The 21,973-nt window shown below is 43.1% G+C and overlaps 2 protein-coding genes across 7 annotated transcripts in view; one reads left to right on the forward strand and one right to left on the reverse strand.

Annotated features, from left to right (window-relative positions):
• LOC105283632 (cysteine-rich venom protein) overlaps window positions 1-21,973 on the reverse strand; it is a 75,619-nt gene that overhangs the window by 26,236 nt on the left and 27,410 nt on the right. The gene's annotated exons all lie outside the window — the stretch shown is intronic.
• LOC105283625 lies at window positions 3,127-11,974 on the forward strand. 2 transcript variants are annotated; one of them, XR_894714.3, is made up of 3 exons: window positions 3,127-8,319; window positions 10,529-11,326; window positions 11,402-11,974. XR_894714.3 is itself a non-coding variant. In XM_011346538.3 (2 exons), the coding sequence occupies exons 1-2, from the start codon at window positions 11,030-11,032 to the stop codon at window positions 11,771-11,773; spliced, it is 669 nt and encodes a 222-aa protein (XP_011344840.1). In that variant the 5' UTR covers window positions 10,071-11,029; the 3' UTR covers window positions 11,774-11,974. The 2 variants fall into 2 exon arrangements, 1 of the variants encoding a protein (XP_011344840.1); XM_011346538.3 differs by lacking the exon at window positions 3,127-8,319 and having other exon boundaries at window positions 10,071-11,326.

The raw sequence follows: 21,973 nt of genomic DNA on the forward strand, positions 1-21,973 counted from the left end.
CGTCAGAAGACGACATGATGACATCATTTCAAGATTCATGAATGTCATCATGTCATCCTCTGACGTCACTTTGTTACTTAGGTTATGTATTCTACGCATTAACATTCAAGTCCTATCATTTACATAGTTATACTCAAGCATTTGTTATATATTTTTAATTCTCTAATGTAACCTCATAACATAGCAAACTTATCGAGCAAGACAATTTGCCAGAGGCATATTTCTCCGCGAGGAATTAAATAGAAAGAAAATTCCACAAGAATGGAACATTGCGGTCTTCGCTGCAGTCGCCAATTTCCCTGTATTTTCTGCTCTTGCCGGGAAAATACAGCTTCCGATTGTGGTAGTGGGGATAAGGACGCGCCGATGCCTCGTAAATATGTACGGAAACTTCTCTTAGGGCGGCCAGACTCTGGGACCACATTTTCCCCGACCTCTTTCGCATCTCCGTCGAATTAATGGCCGCTTGCTACCGTGGGCGCATTTACTCGATATTTTACTCGTACCCGGGCGTATTGGAAAAAGTTTAGCGGCGGTGGTTTTTCCACGACAACAAAAAGGAGCGGCCATCAACGGGCTGCATCCCTCCCCCTCCCTGTTACTACTCGTTGCTCGTCCACCGCCCGACAGCTCGTAGATTTTCAACCCTTTTCGCGGCGAAAAATTCTCGCTACATCACCGGAGGGTGAAATCGGAACGATCGGTAGCTATCCGAGAGGAGAACAATTTGCCTCGTGATTGCAACCATCCGCCATACTTATCCCAGCGGCGGGAATACAGCTTTGAATAGTCTCGCGATGATTTCCAAGCGAGTTTTCGAGCTGAAAAATACGGCACGTTTGTAAAACGCGCGACAAACAATTTTGTTCTTTTCTTTCGCTGGATTTTCTGCTTTGAAAAAAATTTCAAGATTCTATTGTATTAATTTTTGTATTATATGATGAATAATAACATATTCTCGTACATCAAGCGGGCTTTATCAAGCGTGACAGAATTTAAACTCGATGTTTTATTAGAATATTAATGTGTTTTAATATAACACGTTGTAAATCAAGGGGATATGAAAGGATGTGACGTTCTCGCGTGGAGTTTCACGTAGTCAAAAGTTTAGTCCGTGACGTATCCGGCGGATTAATTTTGAGGAACGAAGCGGCCATTAAAAGCGCGAGAAGAATCTTCGCGCCAACCGGTGCTAAAGTGATGTTTCGTTGCGCATGCACGCGAAACCACTGTCGAGCGGATATCCCATAAGCCCCATATACAATCTCAAATCCCCAAGGTTTACCGCAGCAGCGCGGTAAATGGTCCGGGGGTGTCGCTCGCCCCTGAACTACAATCGTGAAAGACAAAGATGGACGGCACAAAGAGAAGAGAGAAAGAGAGAAAGAGAACCGAATCCAACGTACCGAAACCCGTACATGCGCGTTAAAACGTCGCGAAATCCTGAGCAACGAGACGAAATTATAAATGGCGAACGTCGCGTTAATCATCGCAAGTTTTGCCATTAATTACACCGGGACGCAAATTCGGACGCGAGATTTTCGTTCGCCGTCCGAAGCTGCAGAGCGCCGAACACCTGCGCGCATCGACGAGTCCCTTCCCGCATGTCCCTTCGAAGAGCATGAAGTCACGTTGCCGGACGAGCGACGTACTCGCGCGCATTGTAACGTGTACCTTCGCGCAATTTGCCATTCAACCTGGCATCCATGTCCACCGAATAGTTTCTCTCGGATGTGTACACGTGCCGTTGCACCTGCACCCTCCAATTGCACGACAACCCAATCCGTTCGCAATCCCATCAGTAATCTACGGCGCCCAAAGACACGACGTTCCTCTAACGTTTTTTCAGTTATCCTCCTCTGCCCCTCCTCTCCCTCCCCCTTCGCCTTCCTCGGAAACTCGTGTTCGTCCCGCGAACTTATAACAGGGAACCGATCGCACGGGAAGGCAGAATGAGTGGAAAGGAGTCAACAATTCGTCCGCGTAATTGGGTAACTTGAGAGCGTTCGCGTGGAATGGAGTTTCCGCCCGATATCCCAATCACTGTCCTCCTGGATGCTCGATAGTATCGGAGATGGGTATCAGGGAGAGTGGAAATTTTTTGGATTTTGCATTTCGTAGATCCTGAGTTTTCCCTGTGGACTCCCTGTGGAGATCGAGGGGGGATCTCAAAGACCCCTGCGGTCCGAGATCTGATGACCACATTTTTTGTTCACCGCGAAACTGGGACGCGAATAGGGGCGAGAAATAAAAACGTAGCGAACGTTTTTATTTCTCGCCCCTATCGCTCCCCGAAGGAGGGAGGAGGATGGGGAGGGGAGGGGAGGGGAGGGGAGGGGTGGGAGGGGGAGGGGGAGGGGGAGAGAGCGTGTAATATTATATAAAGAATCTATTTAAATCCATGGCTGATTTTAACTTCAAGAGACGATATTTATTGTTTGAGTACCGACGTCGAACTCAATCAGAGAGCGTCTTCTTATAGACGCCAAACATTAATGCAATATCGAAGATCGTCGCTTTTCGTTCGACCCAATTTCCAAAATACTCGAATACAGTAATTATTTATAAATCTCAGCGTAGCGAAGGTCGTTTTGGCCGACCATGAATTTTCAGATCTTTGAACTGCGTGTAACTTATGTTTGACAATGTATTGATGTTTTAGAATCCGCTTTCTGTATACGTAATAACAATTATATATGTATGTGATAATTTTTTGAAAACACAACGTACAGCAAAATTCACAATGTGCAAGGTTTATTTTCGCAATGTACTCGTTTAATTTGCTACTTTTATGTTATATATTTAAATTGTCTCTATAATGTGTTTCATTTCTGCACGAATTTTCGATTTTGTTAGAATATACGTATATATATGCGTATTAATCACCAAATAAATACGAAAATACACACACATTCGATCATGTCTCACATTCTGTTATCGACATTAAATCCCTTTACAATATCCAGTAAAATAAAAGAAAATATTTATTTGAATTTACTCTCTCTCTCTCTGTTGTCGTGTTTTTTATTAATTCAAAATAATATTGAAATACATCGATTTGCGTATTGGTCACCGGATATCCATTTAATATCGTAATGATTTGCTCGATCGATGTCGCCTAATGTTTTTAGTCGAGCTATATTTTTTTATTTCCAATCCAAATAACTTCAATCTAAATAACTTCACACACACACAAATCATTCTCGAAGGTTTGCGCATGCTACGGCACATTCTCGATAGTTTTTGCGAGCAAGTAATTCCATAGAAATCTACTGTAATGGAACCTGCATACGACTTTACTCGTTCAAAGCTGTCGGAGAGTTGTCCGCGGCTCCGATGGTGAAATAGTTCGAAGAATCATCGTCTGGAAACGTCGTGCAGAGGTAGAAGCTTCGGTTTCCGGGATGTAACGTGCACAAGTTGGTCTCAGTATCTCGTCGGGAAAAGAACAGCCCTCGCAACTGTAAATGAGTCGAGTCGAGCTACGGGGAGGCAGAGGGAGAGCTCGCAAGAGAGAGAAAATGGCAAAGAAAGTTTTAAGTAGTTCTCAAAGTTTTGCAATCGATACTGTCACCAGCAACGGCTGGATAAATTCACGTTGAATCGTTTTCGTAAACTCGAGTCCGCCAGCGATTTATCGAGATCGCTCGCAACAGCGCCGATAGGCCATCGAATTAGTTCAAAGACTTCCAGAAATGTCAGATTGCTTTAGTGAGATCATAATGTATAGAAATCATGATATCAATCTAACGGAGTAATCTTTTAGGATTTCTCACGATTCACGGTGCTCTCTTCGTGCTAGACAACCGAATTTTTATTTATTTTCCTTGAAAATAAATAAATAAAATTTATATACGACAAGCTCTATGTCATAAGTGTTTGATTTATTTTTATTTATTTATTTATTTTGATTCATCGCCATCTAGATGCGATCCGGATATTTAATTAATGGCCTAATACAAGCAGAGTATTAACAACATGAAAAAAATTTTAAAAGCAGCAATTGTTAACAACTTATCGAATAATCATCGAATAATCATCATCGAATTAATGAATCAATATTTGAACATTGAAAGAAAGATTGTGCAGTTCTCTCTCGCGGGACGTCTCGCGCTTATAACACGCGCGCAATAGCGACGCGCGATATAAATTTCGAAACTGGGTCCCGGTAAACCGATCGCGTGCGGCGAAACGGTACATCCCACGGTTTCTCCTTCGCGGAACGGCCACAGGTCGAATTTTCCAATTTCGCCCTTTAATTGAGCGCCAGGCGCGCGCGAGCTCCGTTTATTCCGGTATTTATTCGTCAATATCGCAGTCCGTGTATATCGTGTGCCCCGTATTGTACCCGGGAGATTAAAATTGCGATGTATTACTCCGATCGAAACGGTTTTGGCACAAGGGTGCATCCCCCTCCCCACCACACAGAAGCACCGCGATTGCATTCGCATCCCGAGCTTCAAACGCCAAAGCTGGCCGCCTCATCCACGCCGGGAACCATTGTGATTTATGACCCGTGTAATGCGAATCGCAAATTTACCCTGCTACCAAGAGTGCACGGTAGAATAGTTTGTCTTTCAGCATAAATACATCTCGAAGGAATTTCTTGCAGCTCGACTTACTTCGGTGATTACTTGCACCACCTACAGAAAGTCGTAGCGAAATCGTGCCGTATCACGTATCAATTTTATTAGGTGTGCAAATTAATTCGATTTTTTTTTAAGAAATTGAGCTTTTATTTATAAGTACTTGCAAACGTTCGTATGATATTCAAGTCATTTTTCTTCTTTCTAGATCTTTCCCATTGCTCTCAAATAATACTGTTAATTCATTAACTTCAAGCGTCCTATAAGCTGTTTTAAATGTTTGAGACGAGTTTTCGTTGAGCAATGGTTCCAATTCGTTGTTCTCCAATTTGTTGTAACCTTACGAACTTTTGCAAGCATCTATTTTTTTCGAGAGGGGATTCGTCAGCTGTCCGATGGATGAAGTAAAGCATTAGAAAATGACGGCGAATATTTCAAAGATTGACATATTCGTTATTTTTTTATAATAAAGGCTCAATTTCTACAAAAAGAACATTATATTAATTTGCGCACCTAATATATCCTTTTCCCTTGCACTCTTCCGACGATGATGCAACGTCCGTCGATTTTATCGCCGCATGCCTGCGGAAGGAAGTTTTCCTCGGAGGAATGAAATTTTAGTGAAGTAATTTTAGTGCGCCGTTACATCATCCGACTGCTCGATTCCAAGTTAACCATTTTTCCAAAGCTGAATTTTTTATCACGTGCAAAAGTTACGTGATGAGGTTCCCTCGGCTCATATGCGCGTGGAGAGGACTCGCGATAGTCGGGCTCGACTTGAATTTTGAGCGGACCGTGTTTGCATTAAATATATAAATGGTTCGCTTTTCGACAGAAACTCCCTTTTCAGATTTGAGTTTTTCATTCGCGGCAAGTTATCTAACCAGTCTCGGGCGCCGTAAATGCGAAACTTTCCACATGGTACGTATTTCAGCCGAGCCGCATCTGCATTGAATGCTGGAATAGGTTTCGTACCGAGAAAATCTTCCTTTGAATCTGGATTTTTACAGTCGGCAAAAAAGTCGCTCTGTCGTTCACGAAAGTTTCATAGGTCTGAATTATAATTTTCTTTTATCCCGGTCATATTTTTCATTTGATTTTACATAGCGCCGTAGTTACGACAGATCTTTCTTTACCGCATTACTGTTGCCTTTATGAAATTCGAATGTTTTTTATCATAAAAATTGCATATATATTTTTTCAATTTAAATTAAATTACAAAAAATATTACAAAGTAAGTTTTTATGCATAAAACACACGTGTTTCTGATTGTTAACTCCATGCGAACCCGCAATGTGTACTCCAGAAATCCAGGTTTTATTTTATTTCTATGTAAAGGAGGGGTGAACTTATTAACTCCATATATTCTCTCGTAAGATTATTACTGCATGATAAGTGGCCTGCTTTTATGTTTGCTTAACACGGAGCTAATGAAATATGCAAGTCAGTGTGCGTGTTTCGTTAATCATCAGCGCGGATCCATATATATTTTAAAGGCGGGGGTAGTAAACGTAGCGGGGAAAATTCGCATGTTGATTCCCGCTTGTTGCAAACAATAGCTAGATTCAGATTCACTTGTAAAGCGACAGTAGCGCCCAAGGGCTGCTTGAGTGGACACAAAGAGGTTGCGTTACACTCTGCACCGTCTGTCACTGCATGCAGTGCATACGAGTCAGTCAATTTTTTGTGCAGCACACTGCACAATTCGCTGAGATTTCATTTTCGTCTCGTTTTGGTGCAGTTCCGGGAAATTTTTTCGTTTGCTTGGAATTTATACGCGTCGATTTTTGCTGCACCTACGTGGCCGCGAGCTTCAACGACGCTAACGTGATCAACGGAGACGCACGCGCCACAGTTGATCACGTTAAATAACCGCACGCGAGCGGGCGCACCCTCGCCAACCTAATTGTCCGTCATTCAATTTACGGCCTCGTCGCCGGATATTCAACGTTGAAAATTACGAAGGTGCGCAAAGACGCGTTTTCGTTTCATCGTGCTCGCTGAGAATCCGAGAGCAAAAGAGGGACAGCAGCGAGTTGAAAATATATACGCTTACGTAATGCGAAAAGTTACGGGGGTGTGCGACTCTCCCGACGACGACGACGGGACGAAAATTCAACGCGGCAAATAGAGAGCTCCCCGGAGGTGCTCTGCGATTTCGCGAACGAAGGGCGAAACAGGGCACGCTGCATTTGCATTCCGTCGCGCGTCGCGCGGTTGCATTCTTTCGTAATTAAACACGGCGCGTCGGAGGTAGCTACGCCATAAGAGAACCACCACCTTTCTCCCTTCCTCCCTCTCTCCTCGATCGATATTCGAAGGGAGCGAAAAGCAGGGAAACGGTACACGCAAAAGCGTGACGCTTTCCTTCCCTTCCTGCTCGCCGCTCTTTTCGCGCTAACGGTCCGTGTTTTAATTCGTCCTAATTAACGCGCAATTAGGCGCGTCGTTATGCGCGAGTTGCCGTGGCCCCCGGCTTATCCGGGAATTGCTTCCTCGACCGGCCGCGGCTGTAAACTTAATTCTTCCGGATGCTCTTTTTAATTAGAGCTACCCGCCCGCGCACGCTCGCGCGCGCACACGGGTGCGGTAACTGCCGCGTATTAAAAGGATATTTCTATCTCACTCTCGGCTCTCTTCCTTTTCTCGGCGACCGACTGGGAGAGTGAGTCAACCCGCGTCGAAGCGGTTTCCCTCCCCTATACGGGGGGGAGTTAGGGAGGAGCGTCCATTATTTCTCTTTAAATCCAATAGGATTTTCCATTTTTCCCAGACGATGCTACGTCTCTAAATGCGCGCACTGCGTTTCCCCGCAGTATCTCCCGGCGAACTGGAAGTTATTACTGTCCCTCGAGCGTGCTTTATTCCCTTTATTATTGTTATTATTATTATTATTATTATTTCCTCGGCGCGAGTTTTCGAGGCGCATGCGCTCGGGCCAGACGTCGCTCGGAGACTCATTATAATAATATCGGCCAGAACATTTGCATTGAAATGATAATTTGCATTGCACCCTCCGTGCGGCCGCTCCGACAGGTCCGCTGCACGCCCTTCGTGCGTCCTCTCACCCTCCGTACGCGGTTCTTAACCTCCGCGGCGCAAGCACGAGATATTTTTCTTCTCGGGTAACGGTCGCGTGGAGATCGTTGTTGAACGCGTCTCCGCTTCTCTTGGTCTCTCTTGGGCTCTCTTTCTTGATTCTCCAGACTTCTCTGGCGTTATGTAAATGTATGCTCTTGAAAATAAAAACATTTGCCGTGCGTACGAGAAGGGGGAAGGGAGAGGAAAGGGGAAGGGGAGAGTACGTTGGTAAAACATCACGAAGCCGTGCGCGCGCGAATCCGCGCGATAACAAGCTCCGTGCGATAACGCTCGATGAATACGTTTCGCCCCGCGCTCCGCCGCGCCGTCGCGCCTTTTTGCCTTCGGTGTTTGCCGATTTAATGGTCGTCGTTTGTGATAAAACTTAGAAATATCGTATTCTGGAAGTCGTCGTGGCACGGAACGCCGGCTCGATGAATGCAGCAACGTGATTTTTCGCGACGCGAACGCCCGCGGATTACTGCAATCCAGCACGCGCAACTTTCCCGTCGTCGTCGTCGCGGAATTAATGCGCCCAGTGACGGCTGCTTTGACAGTCGTTATTGAAATTCCATCGACGATGAGGAAATTTTAATATCTTCAGCGTTTCTCAGTGGAATAACGAGGAGGCCCACCTGGAAGCGGGAAAACGGTTTGTAAGGCGAAAATAAGATCAGCGCGCGTGAATTCGGAAGAAAATACGAATACAATTTAATGGATATGTTTACCATATATATTTACGTAAAGCTTCCTCTTCCATTTGACAGCGTCGTGTTGCATAATTGTTATTCACCCGTTAATTGGCAATTAGTGCATTACGTAGACGAAATAATTTTAATATGAGAAATGTGGAAAGAAAGGGTAAACCTGAAGAAAAGGGGAGCAGTCTCCGATGACCTTGACCTTGACATATATTATAGAGAACACATTCCTGAGTGACCTTCAAAAGGTTTTAGCCGGCGCTCATTATGTATTAAAGTTATTAACATAAAAAGTTTAATGATTTTGCACGAATTTTTCACTGTCCACGCGAAGCAAGGACTTGAGTTTGACATATATTACAAAGGCCACCTTCCCGAATAACCCACACTAGGTTTCACCCGTCGCTCGTTGTTTGTTAAAAAGTTATTAACAAAAGAAGTTTCGAAGATGTAGTAGTTATTTTGAATATTCAAAGACATAAACGATGAATATGTACATGAACGAAGAAAGGAAAGTCATTTAAAGCAGTGAATCGTTAATATTTAGAATATAATTATTAGTTAATTAGTTAATATTTAGTTTGTTTTACTATAAGTATTTACAAAGTATTCCCTGCTTTAACCTAAAGTTTGGTAATTATTTACAATAAGGCCTTTTCCGAATTTTGATTTTTTTTGGCTTTTTTGATAAAAATCTTCGTTGTGACTCTAACATTGATAATCAATCGGGGGAGCCCGCAAAATATACACCCTTCATATTTTTTTACAATAACTATTTTTTTCCAACATAGTTTTCCGGATCTTCGGCAAGATTATAATTTTCGTGGTCCCAAAGTTTGACAGTGGATTCTTATAGGATTTTGGATGGGAAAAAAGAATCTGAAAGTTTTAAATCGATATCTCTATTGGTTTTCGAGATATCGATTTTTTCGTGTAATTATATATATTAGGAGAAGCAGCTCCGATCATGTTCACTTTAACATATGTTATAGAGGACCCTAAGTAACGTACAGAAGATTTTACTCGTCTGTCATTGTTTATTAAAAAAGTTATTAACAAAAGAAGTTTAATAATTTTACACAAATTTTACACACAAATGGAGATCCACGCGAGAGGGTGAGAATCCCTCAAGGAGCCCCGGACACATACGCATCGTTTTCAGCCCGCTTCGCGGGAGGGCGGGGGGCAGGGGCTTCGTCCCTCCCCCCGCCGGATTCCGTCCCATGTACTAGGTGATCAAAATAGGTCTGTTCTTTTTAGCTGCACTGCTGAACTAGTGCAGTCAGAGTGAAAGAAAGTATATTCGTCTCATTCTAACCAACTGCACTAGTTCAGTAGTGCAGCTAAAAAGAACAGATCTATTGATCACGTAGTACTCGGGACGAAACCCGGCGGGGAGAGGAGCGAAGCCCCTGCCCCCCGCCCTCCCGCGAAGCGGGCTGAAAACGATGCGTCTCTGTCCGGGGCTCCAGAGTCGGAAAATATAACCTAACCCAACCCCGTTTTTGATTCCCACTTTTGAACCCCGTGAAAACGGTGAGGAAGAGACTCTCCTTCAGTATTACCTATTTCGAAACTTCTTTTGTTAATAACTTTTTAATAAACAACGAGCGCCGGCTAAAATCTTTTGAAGGTCACTCAGGAGGGTCACCGTTATAACATATGTCAAGGTCAAGGTCATCGGAGACTGCTCCTCTTTTCTTCAGGTTTACCAAAGAAAGTTTATAAATGATCAATCGCTCTAATTTTGTTACTGGCAGAAGAGCTATGTTATTACTCAATCAGTAATGAGCGTTGGTTGTATTTGCACCAGGAGGTTTAACGTTCTGCAGAAAAACATCATAATTGTGAAAATGTTCCCATTTTAAACTTTACTGTCAGCTGAATATTTTGTTATTATTTCTTTCATCATTATTTCCGCGTAAATATCAGAAATATCTGGCTTGAACTGACAGAAACCAAATTTTTAGGTTTATTTAGAACTTTTCACGTATGCTTGATATTGTACAGTTTCCACTTGTGCACGGCATGTTTTACGAAGTGCTATAATCATTTCTTTCGGATAATCGGGAGAGATGGCCATAGCAGCTCTGGAATAGTTGTTTATCCGTGGAATTATTGTTATTATATTTTTCTACAAACTTTCCTTCTTCTTTTCAGATGCCGAAGAAATCCATATCTAAAGCAGATAGTAATCATGGAAGATAGAAAACGGGGTCTAAAAATTATTACCAACTTTGGTAAATGTTCAGATTAGGGGCGACTTCACCGATTTTAATGACCTTGACATATGTTGTTAGGGTCATCCTCCTGAGTGACCTTCAAGAGGTTTTAACTGTCGCTCATTGTTTATTAAAAAGTTATTAACAAAATTAATTTAATAGTTACGCATGGCTTTTCAATGTCTCACGTAAAGCAGAATCCACTGTACACTGCTTGACGCTTTCAGTACGAAGCTCCTGACTTTATTTATTTATATTCCTTCGCGTTTGACCTATGTTGCGCATTTGTATTTGTAACCTCTCAGTCATCTTCTGTTAGTCGTTGTTGAAAGATTACTTATTACCATCTAAAATAAAACTGTACGAGTTCTCAAGAATATGTGATGATAGAAATAAATTATTTAATTATCTAATAGAACACAGAGTTCTGTCAAGTTCTATGCGTTGTCCTCGGTGCAACAATGCAATGGATTTTAATCGCGATTCCCTATTGTTTCGATGTTACAATGTGGAATATATTCGTAATTGTCATAAAAAACAGTTGAAGAAGAAATGTAATACAAAACTTAGTGCTCTCCATAATACATGGTTCGCAGAAAGTCGTTTGGATTTACAAACAGTGTGCCGATTTATTGCATATTTTCTTTATATCAGACCGCCACGTTTTGCTTTACTTCAAAATGAACTTGAAATCGCCAAAGCCACTATTGTTGACTGGTCAAGTTTTTGTCGTGAGGTAATTTATGAATATTCTTTTCTTTCTTCTTATTATTATGAATTTGTTTGCTATTTGTACATTTTTCATTATTAGTTATGTATTCAATGGATGGAGTCAAATACAGAAATGATTGGAGGAGAAGGAGAAACAGTTGAAATTGATGAGGCTAAAGTTGGAAAAGGGAAATATAACAAAGGACGGATTGTAGAAGAACAATGGATATTTGGTGGAATTGAGAGATCAAGCAAACGATTATTTATTGAACCAGTACCTGATCAATCGGCTGATACTTTACTTACTGCAATAAAAAAATGGATAAAACCAGGAACAACAATCATATCAGATTGTTGGAAATCCTACAAGTGTCTAGCCAATGAGGACTATATACATTTAACCATAAATCATAAAATGAATTTTGTTGATCCCGACAGTGGTGCGCATACGCAAAATATTGAGCGTTGTTGACGAGAAACACGTGCAAATATTTCGCGATACGAAACCCGAAAAAATCATTATCTAGGATACTTAGCAGAATTTTTGTTTCGCCGACGTTATGATTATTACAAACGAATAAATGCTTTTTTCAATACTATGGCACAGATGTATCCGATATCTGAACAGAATCAATAAGGAATAATTTGTATTTAATTGTTTGTATTATTTGTTAAAACAGAGAAAAGTTTGTATTTAATTGTTTGTGTTTTTGGTTAATGTAAAAAATAAAAACGGTTATATATACACCCGTTATATATAGTAAACCCGGAAGATCGTTCCTCAGAAATTGTAAATAATTCTCACCAGTTACCATGGCATCAAAGAAATGAGGACCAATTAAATAGCCATTAACAATTCCGCACCAGACAGTTAGACTCCAACGATGCTGGTTATCAATCTGTCCCGTCCAATGAGGATTAACTGGAGCCCAATAGTGACAATTATGTTTATTCAATATCCCAGTATTGTGGAAAGTAGCTTCATCACTGAAAAGTACGTAATTGAAAAATTCACCATCGTTTCTGATTTGTTGTGATGCCCACTGACAAAACAATAGTCGATCTCTACCATCTTTCTCAGTTAAGGCTTGGTTAAGAGTTATGTGGTAAGAATGATACCTCACGGCTTTTAAATATCTACCAGCAGTCGATTTCGGAAATCCGACCGTGCAACCTCCACGCGGTACACCGTGGATAATGCTAATGCCGGGGGTAAACAGTAAAATATTAAAGAAAAAACTTCAATGTCTATTATAAAGTGAGTTATTATCATTGGTCCGCCAAAGGTTGAACCTGAGTTTTCGGGATAAGGAGGGCGTTTAAAAAAAAATGTTTCGACCAAAAGTTACTTACTTTTCGATGGCGAATCAGAATCTGCAATAACAAGTTGGGGTTTCAATTTAAAAAAGTAGAAGTGCCCTTTACGTGACCTTCAAACGACTATTCAAGATCAAACCAATGGCACCATCTTATGTCCCCCTTCGAACCAAACAACTTTTGTCTGAAACATTTTTCGATTTAACGCAGTGTTTCTGAGAAATTTGAGTGGATCCTTTAAAATGGGACACCCTGTATATATTTCTTTGTTCCTGTAGGGATTACGATAACAATCACTTTGATTTGATCCGTGTCCTCTGTGACACTTCGGCGATGTCCATCGAGCTAAGGAGGCAGCTCGTGGCTCGCCTTAGATCCGTCATCAAAGCGCATCGCGAGCCGCACGTGGAAACCAATATGCTGGCGAAGCCGATTGATCTGCCTAGTATATAAGAGCGTAACTAACAAAAGGTCAGTCCTGACATAGACCCTGTAGCAAACACTTCGTGAATAAAGAAAACCAATTTTCACCACAATCTTCAAAAGTGGGATTCGAGCAGAACGATTCGAGCAGAACGATTCGGACAGAACGATTCGAAGGATTCGTGAGTTACACGCGGTTCGGAAGTAAGTAATCGTTACGCGTAATCAATATCACGGTCGACTATTTCGCTGTGTGCGAGTGGAAGTAACGCGCTGTGTGCCGACTTGCTGCATCGTGAGTGTTAGAAAGTCTAATGAGTAGTTACGTGCACCGATAACAATCCCGTGATGAATCCTACGGACTATAGCGTCGTGCAACTGAGAGAATTCCTTCGGGCAAGAAACCTTTCGGTGTCAGGTGTTAAAACCGACTTGATACAGAGGTTGGAAGAGTACTCTCCTAATGTGTGGACTGAACTGCGTCAAAGAAGCATAATCGAAGACCCGAATGAAGTCGAGGACGGTGCCGCAGCTCTGTAGAATGCGTCAACAAGCGGTCAAGACGCAATAAACCACGAGCTTATTCGACGAGAAAGGGATCTGTTGCAGCGCGAGCTCGAACTGGTGCGTCGTGAAGCTGAGCTGAGGACCCATACACCGACGACCAGTGCGAGGAGCCCTACCATAAATGACGGCGAGATCAGCAGCACGAAGGGACTCAAGGACCTGCTGTGCGAATTCGATGGCTCGAGAAGCGAGTTCCGACGGTGGAAACAGCAAGTTGAATTGCTGCGCGATACGTATCATCTTGATGACAACGCTACAAGGGTGCTGATTAGTTCGAGATTAAAAAGAAAGGCATTAAACTGGTTCGATTCAAAACCTGAATACATTGTGCTAAGTGCAACAAATCTCTTGGAGGAAATGGGACGAATGTTCGATCATCGCCCAAGCAAACTTACGTTGAAAAAAGAGTTCGAACAACGAATGTGGCAGCCCGGAGAATCATTTCTCGAATACTATCACGATAAAATAATTCTGGCCAATCGGATACCGATTGCGAACGACGAAATAATCGATTATGTTATCGATGGAGTGCCCAACTCGAGATTACGAGACCAGGCAAGGTTGCAGCGGTTCCAGGAAGCGAATGAGTTGATCGAAGCGTTCGAGAAAATTACCTTGAAAGGCAGTTCGAAGCCGGAATGAGGTGCTACTGATGGCCATCAACAGACTCCTAAGAAGAAGACGAAACCGATCACAAGCCGTATACGGTACCCGTATCTTATAATATTCCGGATAGCGAAGGTAATGCGCACGAATACTCTCTTACAGCGATTGTTGATACAGGATCTCCAATTAGCTTGATAAAACCCGAATATGCACCAATTCATTGTCGCATCCCCGTTGCAGAAAATGATTACCAGTTCAATGGCGTTAATGATTCGCGTCTTGAAATATTAGACATTTTTGAGTGCGATGTAACAGTAAACGATATTAGTATGCGTATCAAATTCTTTGTCGTACCACAGAAAACTATGAGCGCCGCTGCATTACTAGGAAGGGATTTCACGTCTAATCCCGCGGTTAAATTAGAGATCAGCTCAACATTTTGAGTTTGCCGGAGTGAATCGGACGTACAAGCGAAAGAAGATAGCTTCATCGAGCAAATAATGCACATCGATTGTGTCGGTCGGTCGGTCGGAATGAAGCTGATTTAAATATTAATCCGAATGTTCCTTACGATGTAGCGTTAAACTTAAAAGAATTGTACAATGACATATATATAACCGGTAAAGAGCCAGAAAACCTTGCGAGCGAACCGGAGATGACGATATGTCTGAAACATGAGCAACCGATTAGTTTCTGTGCACGCCGGTTAGCGCACGCCGACAAAATAAAGCTCCGCGTCATTTTAGGTGATTTGGTTAAGGAAGGCGTGATCCGAGAAAGTACTTCGTCGTATGCGAGCCCGATAGTACTTGTCCGTAAAAAAGACGGTAATCTGAGATTATGCGCGTAGATTACAGAGTTAAATAAGATCACGGTCAAAGAAACTTTTCCGACGTCTATGATTGACGATCACTTGGATCAATTAAAGGATAAAAGAATTTTTAGCGAAAAACCGGAAGGATACTTGCATAGTATCCCGAAGGGGACCATTTCAAACATATCACGTGGATCACTACGGACCTCTCGAGAAAGCTAGAGGATACAAATACATATTGTCTATTATCGACGCTTTTACAAAGTTCGCGCGACTCTATCCGTGTAAGTCCACAACCTCAGGTGAAGCTATTAAACACTTAAAAGAGCATTTCCGGTGCTACAGCAAGCCGCGTTGACTCATAAGTGATCGAAGTAGTACTTTCACCTTGGACGAATTTAAAAATTTTGTAAAAGAAGAGTTCATCGAACATGTTTTAATAACTGTCGGTACTCCACGAGCGAATGGGCAGATAGAGAGTTTGCATCGTGTTTTGACGCCGATGCTAGCAAAATTAAGTAATTCGCCCAAACAATAGGATCAAGCGATCAGTTCGGTTGAGTTCGCAATTAATAACACAACTTGTAGATCAACGGGATATGCTCCTAGCCAATTACTATTCGGCCTAGAGCAGCTAGGACAAGTAAACGACGTTGTACGCTTACATTTACATAGTCAAGCGGCGGAGGATAGAGATTTGGAGAAACTGCGGGAAATAGCTTCACGTGAGATAAGTAAAATCCAAGCTGCGAATGAGAAATCATACGACCGTACTCGTAAGAGAGCGACCATCTATAATGTCGATGACTATGTATGATAACGAACGTTGATACTACTGTCGGAGCGAACAAGAAACTAATCCCGAAGTATAAAGGGCCTTATGTTGTGAAAAACGTTTTAGATTCCAATCGTTATGTTGTATCCGATATCCCGGGCATCCAGGTAACACAAATGCCATATACGGGAATAATATCCACCGATTGAATGAAACCCTGGATGCATTAGATATAGTGCTTAGTTATAAAGATGCGTTATTATTTTATTCATATTCCATTTTGTGTATTGTTATGAAAGCTTATTTGGTATGGTTACGTTGTGCTGTTGTAAAGATAAATATATTTTTATGTTAACGGTGTATTGTTCGTAGCGACTGATCATGACCGGGACGGTCAAGAGTCAGGATGGACGAACTGTAGGGATTAAGATAACAATCCCTTTGATTTGATCCGCGTTCTCCGCGACGCTTCGGTGGTGTCCATCGAGCTAAGGAGACAGCTCGCGGTTCACCTTAGATCCGTCATCAAAGCGCACCGTGAGCCGCACGTGGAAAACAATATACCGGCGAAGCCGATTGATCTGCCTAGTATATAAGAGCGTAGCTGACAAAAGTTAGTCAGTCCTGACATAGACCCTGTAGCGAACACTTCGTGAATAAAGAAACAATTTTCACCACATTCCAAAAACAATATTTCATTGAAAGAACATAAAATAATACTAATCTATTTTTTAATCTTTTGTTAAGTTTTTATTGAAAAATAGAGTACATTTTTAACAATCGAAAAAACTAACTCCTATGACCATCTATCCCGGACTTACCCTAGGATAAAAACAACGGTAATCGATTTCATTCAGAAGATAATTCCATAAGATGCCGACAAATACAATTTGCTACTACAAACGCAAACGATTCTAATTACAGCTTCCTAACAAAGGAAAATCGCATAGCTATCGCGAATGGAAGAAGTGATGCGCCGCCGATCGGGGAATTAATTATTTCCTTCGGGAATTTGATCGATGGTAATTAAATCTCGCACGTTTATAAAGTTTCCAGGTCGGAACGCGCACTTTTTTCCAACGCACACGCCACTGTTGCTTCTCGCTCCATTCTCGCGGGACGATTTGCCGTTTGTTGCGCGGCTAATGACTTCTCGCGGACCACCGAGTAAATCACATTCGCGCGAAATGAGAAAAATGTTCCTGCGTAAAGCGCGGGCGGTCGTCATAAATCTTTGGTCCCGCAGTTCCTTCATTCTACGGATCTTTGGCTCGCTGCGGTCCCCGCTTTCATAAATCGTCGGTGCGGAGTGACGCCGCGTACCGGGAATCTTTAATTCCACGCTCTCGCGATCTCGCATGCGAACTCTCGGCTCCGGGAGACCGAGAGTCGATATTTCAGGATCTGCAGCTTCGCAGATCCTCCGAGGCCTCTGACTGTTTGCATTCTCGTAACCGCAGTTTTTAGAAATGCGCGCCGAAGGTACCATGTTTTCGCCTCAGATAAAAGGAATCTGAAGAATTTTCCCGAATCTGCGAATATCTTTCTTTCAGCTTCTGACGAATTTTCTAAAGCACGAGAGCATGTTCAAGAGCTTTGCTGGATTTGCAGGTAAATGTTCCGATGAGGGGAGCCTGCCCCGATGACCTTGACCTTGACATATATTGTCAAGGTCGCCCTCCTGAGTGACCTTCAAGAGGTTTTAGGTGTCGCTCGTTGTTTGTTAAAAAGTTATTAACAAAAGAAGTTTAATGATTTTGCACGAATTTTCAGCTGTCTACGCGAACCAAGAACATAATATTGACATATATTACAAAGGTCACCTTCCCGAATAACCCGTACTAGGTTTTAGTCGTCGATCGTTGTTTATGAAAAAGTTATTAACAAAAGAAATTTTGCAAATATAGTAGTTATTTTGAATATTGAAAGATATAAACGACGAATATGTATATGAACGAAGGAAGGAAAGTCATTTAAAGCAGTGAATCGTTAATATATAGAATAGTTTCTTTTAATATAAGTACAAAGTATTCTTCACTTTAACCAAAAGCATAAACAGTTAACTACAAAGTATTCTCTGCTTTAACCTAACCTAACCTAGCCTGGTTAGGTTATATTTTCCGAAACTGGAGCCTCGGACACATACGCTCGTTTTCAGCCCGCTTCGCGGGAGGGCGGGGGGAAGGGGCTTCGCCACCCCCCCGCCGGGATCCGTGCCGTGTACCAAGTGATCAAAATCTGTACGGTAAAATCTGTTACACTGGTTCTGGCGGGGGGGGGGGGCGAAGCCCCTGCCCCCCGCCCTCCCGCGAAGCGGGCTAAAACCGAGCGTATATGTCCGGGGCTCCAGTTTCGGAAAATATAACCTTTTGCTTGTCGTGGACGGCTGAAAATTCGTGCAAAATCATTAAACTTCTTTTGTTAATAACTTTTTAGTAAACAACGACCGACAGCTAAAACCTCTTGAAGGTCACTCAGGAGGGTGACCTCTATAACATATGTCAAGGTCACAGTCATCGGGGCAGTCTCCCCTCATCGGAATATTTACCGATTTGCAAATATATTCTTTTTTAATTTGGAATAAACTTTGGAGTACGTTGTTGGGAAGTATTTTCATCTCTCTTGTTCCAATCGTTATTTCTCGTAGCGACCAAGGGCACTCTTCTTCATCATGCGTAAAAGATCAGAACATGCGAAAGAGCCGCGCATTCGGAATAGCCCGCAATCGTCACGAGCGATAGCACCTACTCGACTTTCCATTCAGCCCGCACGAGCGAACCGGGACTTCTTTCGGCGACGGCGACGTCTGCATCCCCTTTCACAGGAACGGGGTGGCGAAAACGGGCGAGCTTTGAACTCTTATCAAAGTGCATTTCAGCGCGCACGACGAACGGAAATGCCCGGAGTTTCGAATGCGCGGCGGTCGACAACGAGATTACAATGCAGCTCGCGGCTCCGCCGACACTCCAAATGTCGCATTTACGCGGACTTATCAGTAAAAACACCCGCATCCCCTCTTCGTTCTTCGACTGAATAATAAACCTAAGAAAAACTCCCATACGTAAATTCCGTGTGATAAATGGAGCGATTTTTTTTCATCATCTCACGTTGGAAAACGCAAGGACTAAGCCTTAATTCGTTACTTTGTTTTTCGAAATGACGTGTAGTCGAGAAACAGACGCATCTAGGCGAAAATTAATTAATGGATGATATTTAAGGGATTCGAATACACACGTAATCACTTTGCGAGGGACTCGGCACTCGCCAGTGGACTTATATATGCACATATATAATATATATATATGTGTATATATATATACACGCATATGAAGATATATATATATATAGATGTATATACAACTGAAGGGTTAACAGCAAGCTGTTGCCAGCCTCATCGTCGACTAAGTGCTATTGTTCTTCCCGCATGATCCTAAACGAGCTGCCCATTGTCTGGTCAGAATTCGGTAAATGAACGCCGGTGTTTGCGGTTATCCGACTACGCAAACGCAAACCGAGAAGCACTCGAGAGCACAATGGGGAAGCGAACGTGGGATGCGTTAAATCGATAACAATCGCGATTTTCTTTGCATCTGTATATTCGCCGAGTACGCGAAATCGAATTGCCTTCAAGAGAAAATTCCGTAACTATCACCACGCTTAAAATTCTCCGGCGTTTCGTCAGTTTCAGAAGATCGAAGAAAGATACCCTCGGAACGAAGCCCGCCGATTCGCAATTAGCCTGAAAACATTGGAAATCGCGGGCGCCGGGTCCGCGTTGAATTTTTATTAAAGAGCCGCGAGGGCTCTTCTCCGAGGGATATCGCCGAGGGAGCGCGAAGTTGAGAAGTTCGAGGAACTTCCGCCGCGGAGATGAACCGTCCCATGCAAATTCCGCCGGATGAAGCGTCTAGATTTTCCTCTGACAAGCGAGATCCCGCCGTAACTTCCCACCCCATAAAGACGGGGGGTAGATTAGTTCTCGTTGAATGATCGTCCAGATGAAACTTTCTTCTCTTTTTCTCTGTTTCTCTTCTCTCTTGGAAAAGCTCATAGCGGTTCGGATCGAAGGATCCGCCGATTCGCAATTTGTGTGCATCAGTCGTTCGCGATACTGGTCCAGCTAGAGAATCCAACTAGCTAGATCAGCCAGCGGAGTCAGCCAGCGGAGCCAGCCAGCTGGACCGAATCGGGAAATCTCGAGCCGGCACTTCGATACTTCGTCGCGAGACCGTGAGACACGTCGGCGGAAGAAACAGCAGGACGATGAGGCAGTAGGAGTTGCAAAGGGATCGAGGGGAGGGAGGGAGGCCGACCGGGCATGAAGCGCGGCCTGATTGCACAAAGAGGAGGCGAAAGGGGAAGGCGATTGATTGCCACGATTGTGGCAACTCGCGAGAGGGATCCCGCCTTCCCGGTTTGCTCCAGAGACACAATCGGCACCCGTCACAACCTGCCTCCTCTGCACTCTCCCCCAACCTTCCTCCTCTTCGATACCGATCCCAGCAACTTCTTCTGCCGTGTTTGTCTTGTCGCGGACGCAAAAGTCCCTCCGGCCGGAAGTGTTTCTCTCTCTCTCTCTCTCTCTCTCTCCCCCTCTCCCTCTCTGAAGCTCGTTAACTACTTCGCAGCGTTTGCAGCGGCGATAGTAGACTTGGTCAAAGTTCGTGTTAGTACGAAATGCATTTGCACGACGGCCGGACGCCCGAAAGTCTCTCCGTTCAACGAGGGAGATATTTCTGATTGGTTCCGAGCAGCTGAATATATCGATCATTCAGTCGCTTCCAGTCGAACGTGACACTTCCATCATTGTTTGACTATTGAAATTTTAAGTCAGTTAGCGTCACAATAATTCGCGTTATATAATCTGATAAACGCGACAACCAGATGATGATCCGCTCGCGTACGGTTCGTGAGCGGCTCTCCGGAATTGCAAGATCCGAATTCACGATTACGTTGGCAGACGAAAGAGAGGTAATCCGATTGATTGCCACGATTGCAGTCGTGCACCCCGTCCCCTGCGCTATCGAAAAATACAATTGGCTTGAGTACCCCGACCGGCTTGAGAAATCAGGTCAGATAAGTGCAGCCAATCATTAAGCGGATCAGTAAAGTCCTGTCGGATTGTTGTTATCTCTACGCTCGTCGATTCGTCGTTATCGCTGCGCTGGGCGAATCACCCGATACACCGAGAGTGATTTGAGAGAGCCAACGGTCCCACTGCATTTTTCTTCCTGCCTTTTTCCCCTCTTTTCCACATCAAGAAGATCGTACTTTCCTTTTAGTCGAAAGTACCAAAGTGTTTTCCAGAAAATGGAATGTGTAAATAGAACAGGAAAGATAGGAAGAAATATATCATGTCCCGAAGAGTCTCATAAAGTTATCTGCGATCGTAAATTTTTATACCCTCATGATGCCTCCAGATCGAGCGAGGATATTCACCGCTCTCGGAACAATCGAGGTAATTATGTTAATAAAATTTAACAGTTTTCCTCGGCGCAAAGGCTCGCTAGAATTTCATTCTTGCAAGCGTCGCTTCTCAATTTTCATTATTTCAATCGTTCAAAATTATTGTGCTGTTAATTATTCCCCAGTAACCGTAGCTTAAGCTATACTCGAAACCGGAAACTGGGAAACAAGATTTCATTATCTAGCATTTCTACAGCTTAACCCTGAGAAGCTCTTCACGTTCAATCGTGATTAATTAGAAAATTGCAATACCAAGTTCATAAGCTATTATAAAATTAGATTAACAATTATTAAAAAGTATTCATAAGCCATAAACTAAGTTCCTTGATAGTCCCACTTAAATATCGAAATATTCAATCCAATCCATCGAGATTCAATCGAAATAGCTCGAGACAGCTCGGTAGCACAAATCACACGCTCGCCTCGTCCACGCTGTGTGCCCTTCATGCTGAACATTCCCTCACAGACTACAAATTATCCCCGAACTTCGATCAAGACCCAAGGCATCATAAACGTCCCGCACATCATAAATCTCGGAAGATATCGGCCGCAGTCGCATCCGCATAGACGATATATCGTCGACGATTATTACGGTAGTGAAAACCCTCCTCCAGCTCTTCCCTTGCCCATCTGATAAGCGCATTTCGTCGCTGTATCGGTGGCACTGATCGCGCGATCGACGATAGACGAGCCTTCCACTCTCC

Source organism: Ooceraea biroi, chromosome 10, assembly GCF_003672135.1.
Source record: "Ooceraea biroi isolate clonal line C1 chromosome 10, Obir_v5.4, whole genome shotgun sequence".
Classification (NCBI taxonomy): Eukaryota; Metazoa; Arthropoda; class Insecta; order Hymenoptera; family Formicidae; genus Ooceraea; species Ooceraea biroi.

Coding starts and splice junctions, on each gene's coding strand:
- LOC105283625 (XM_011346538.3), top strand. CDS start 11,030: ATGCGTTGTCCTCGGTGCAACAATGCAATGGATTTTAATCGCGATTCC. Junction 11,327..11,401: donor GGTCAAGTTTTTGTCGTGAG/GTAATTTATGAA, acceptor TTTCATTATTAG/TTATGTATTCAATGGATGGA.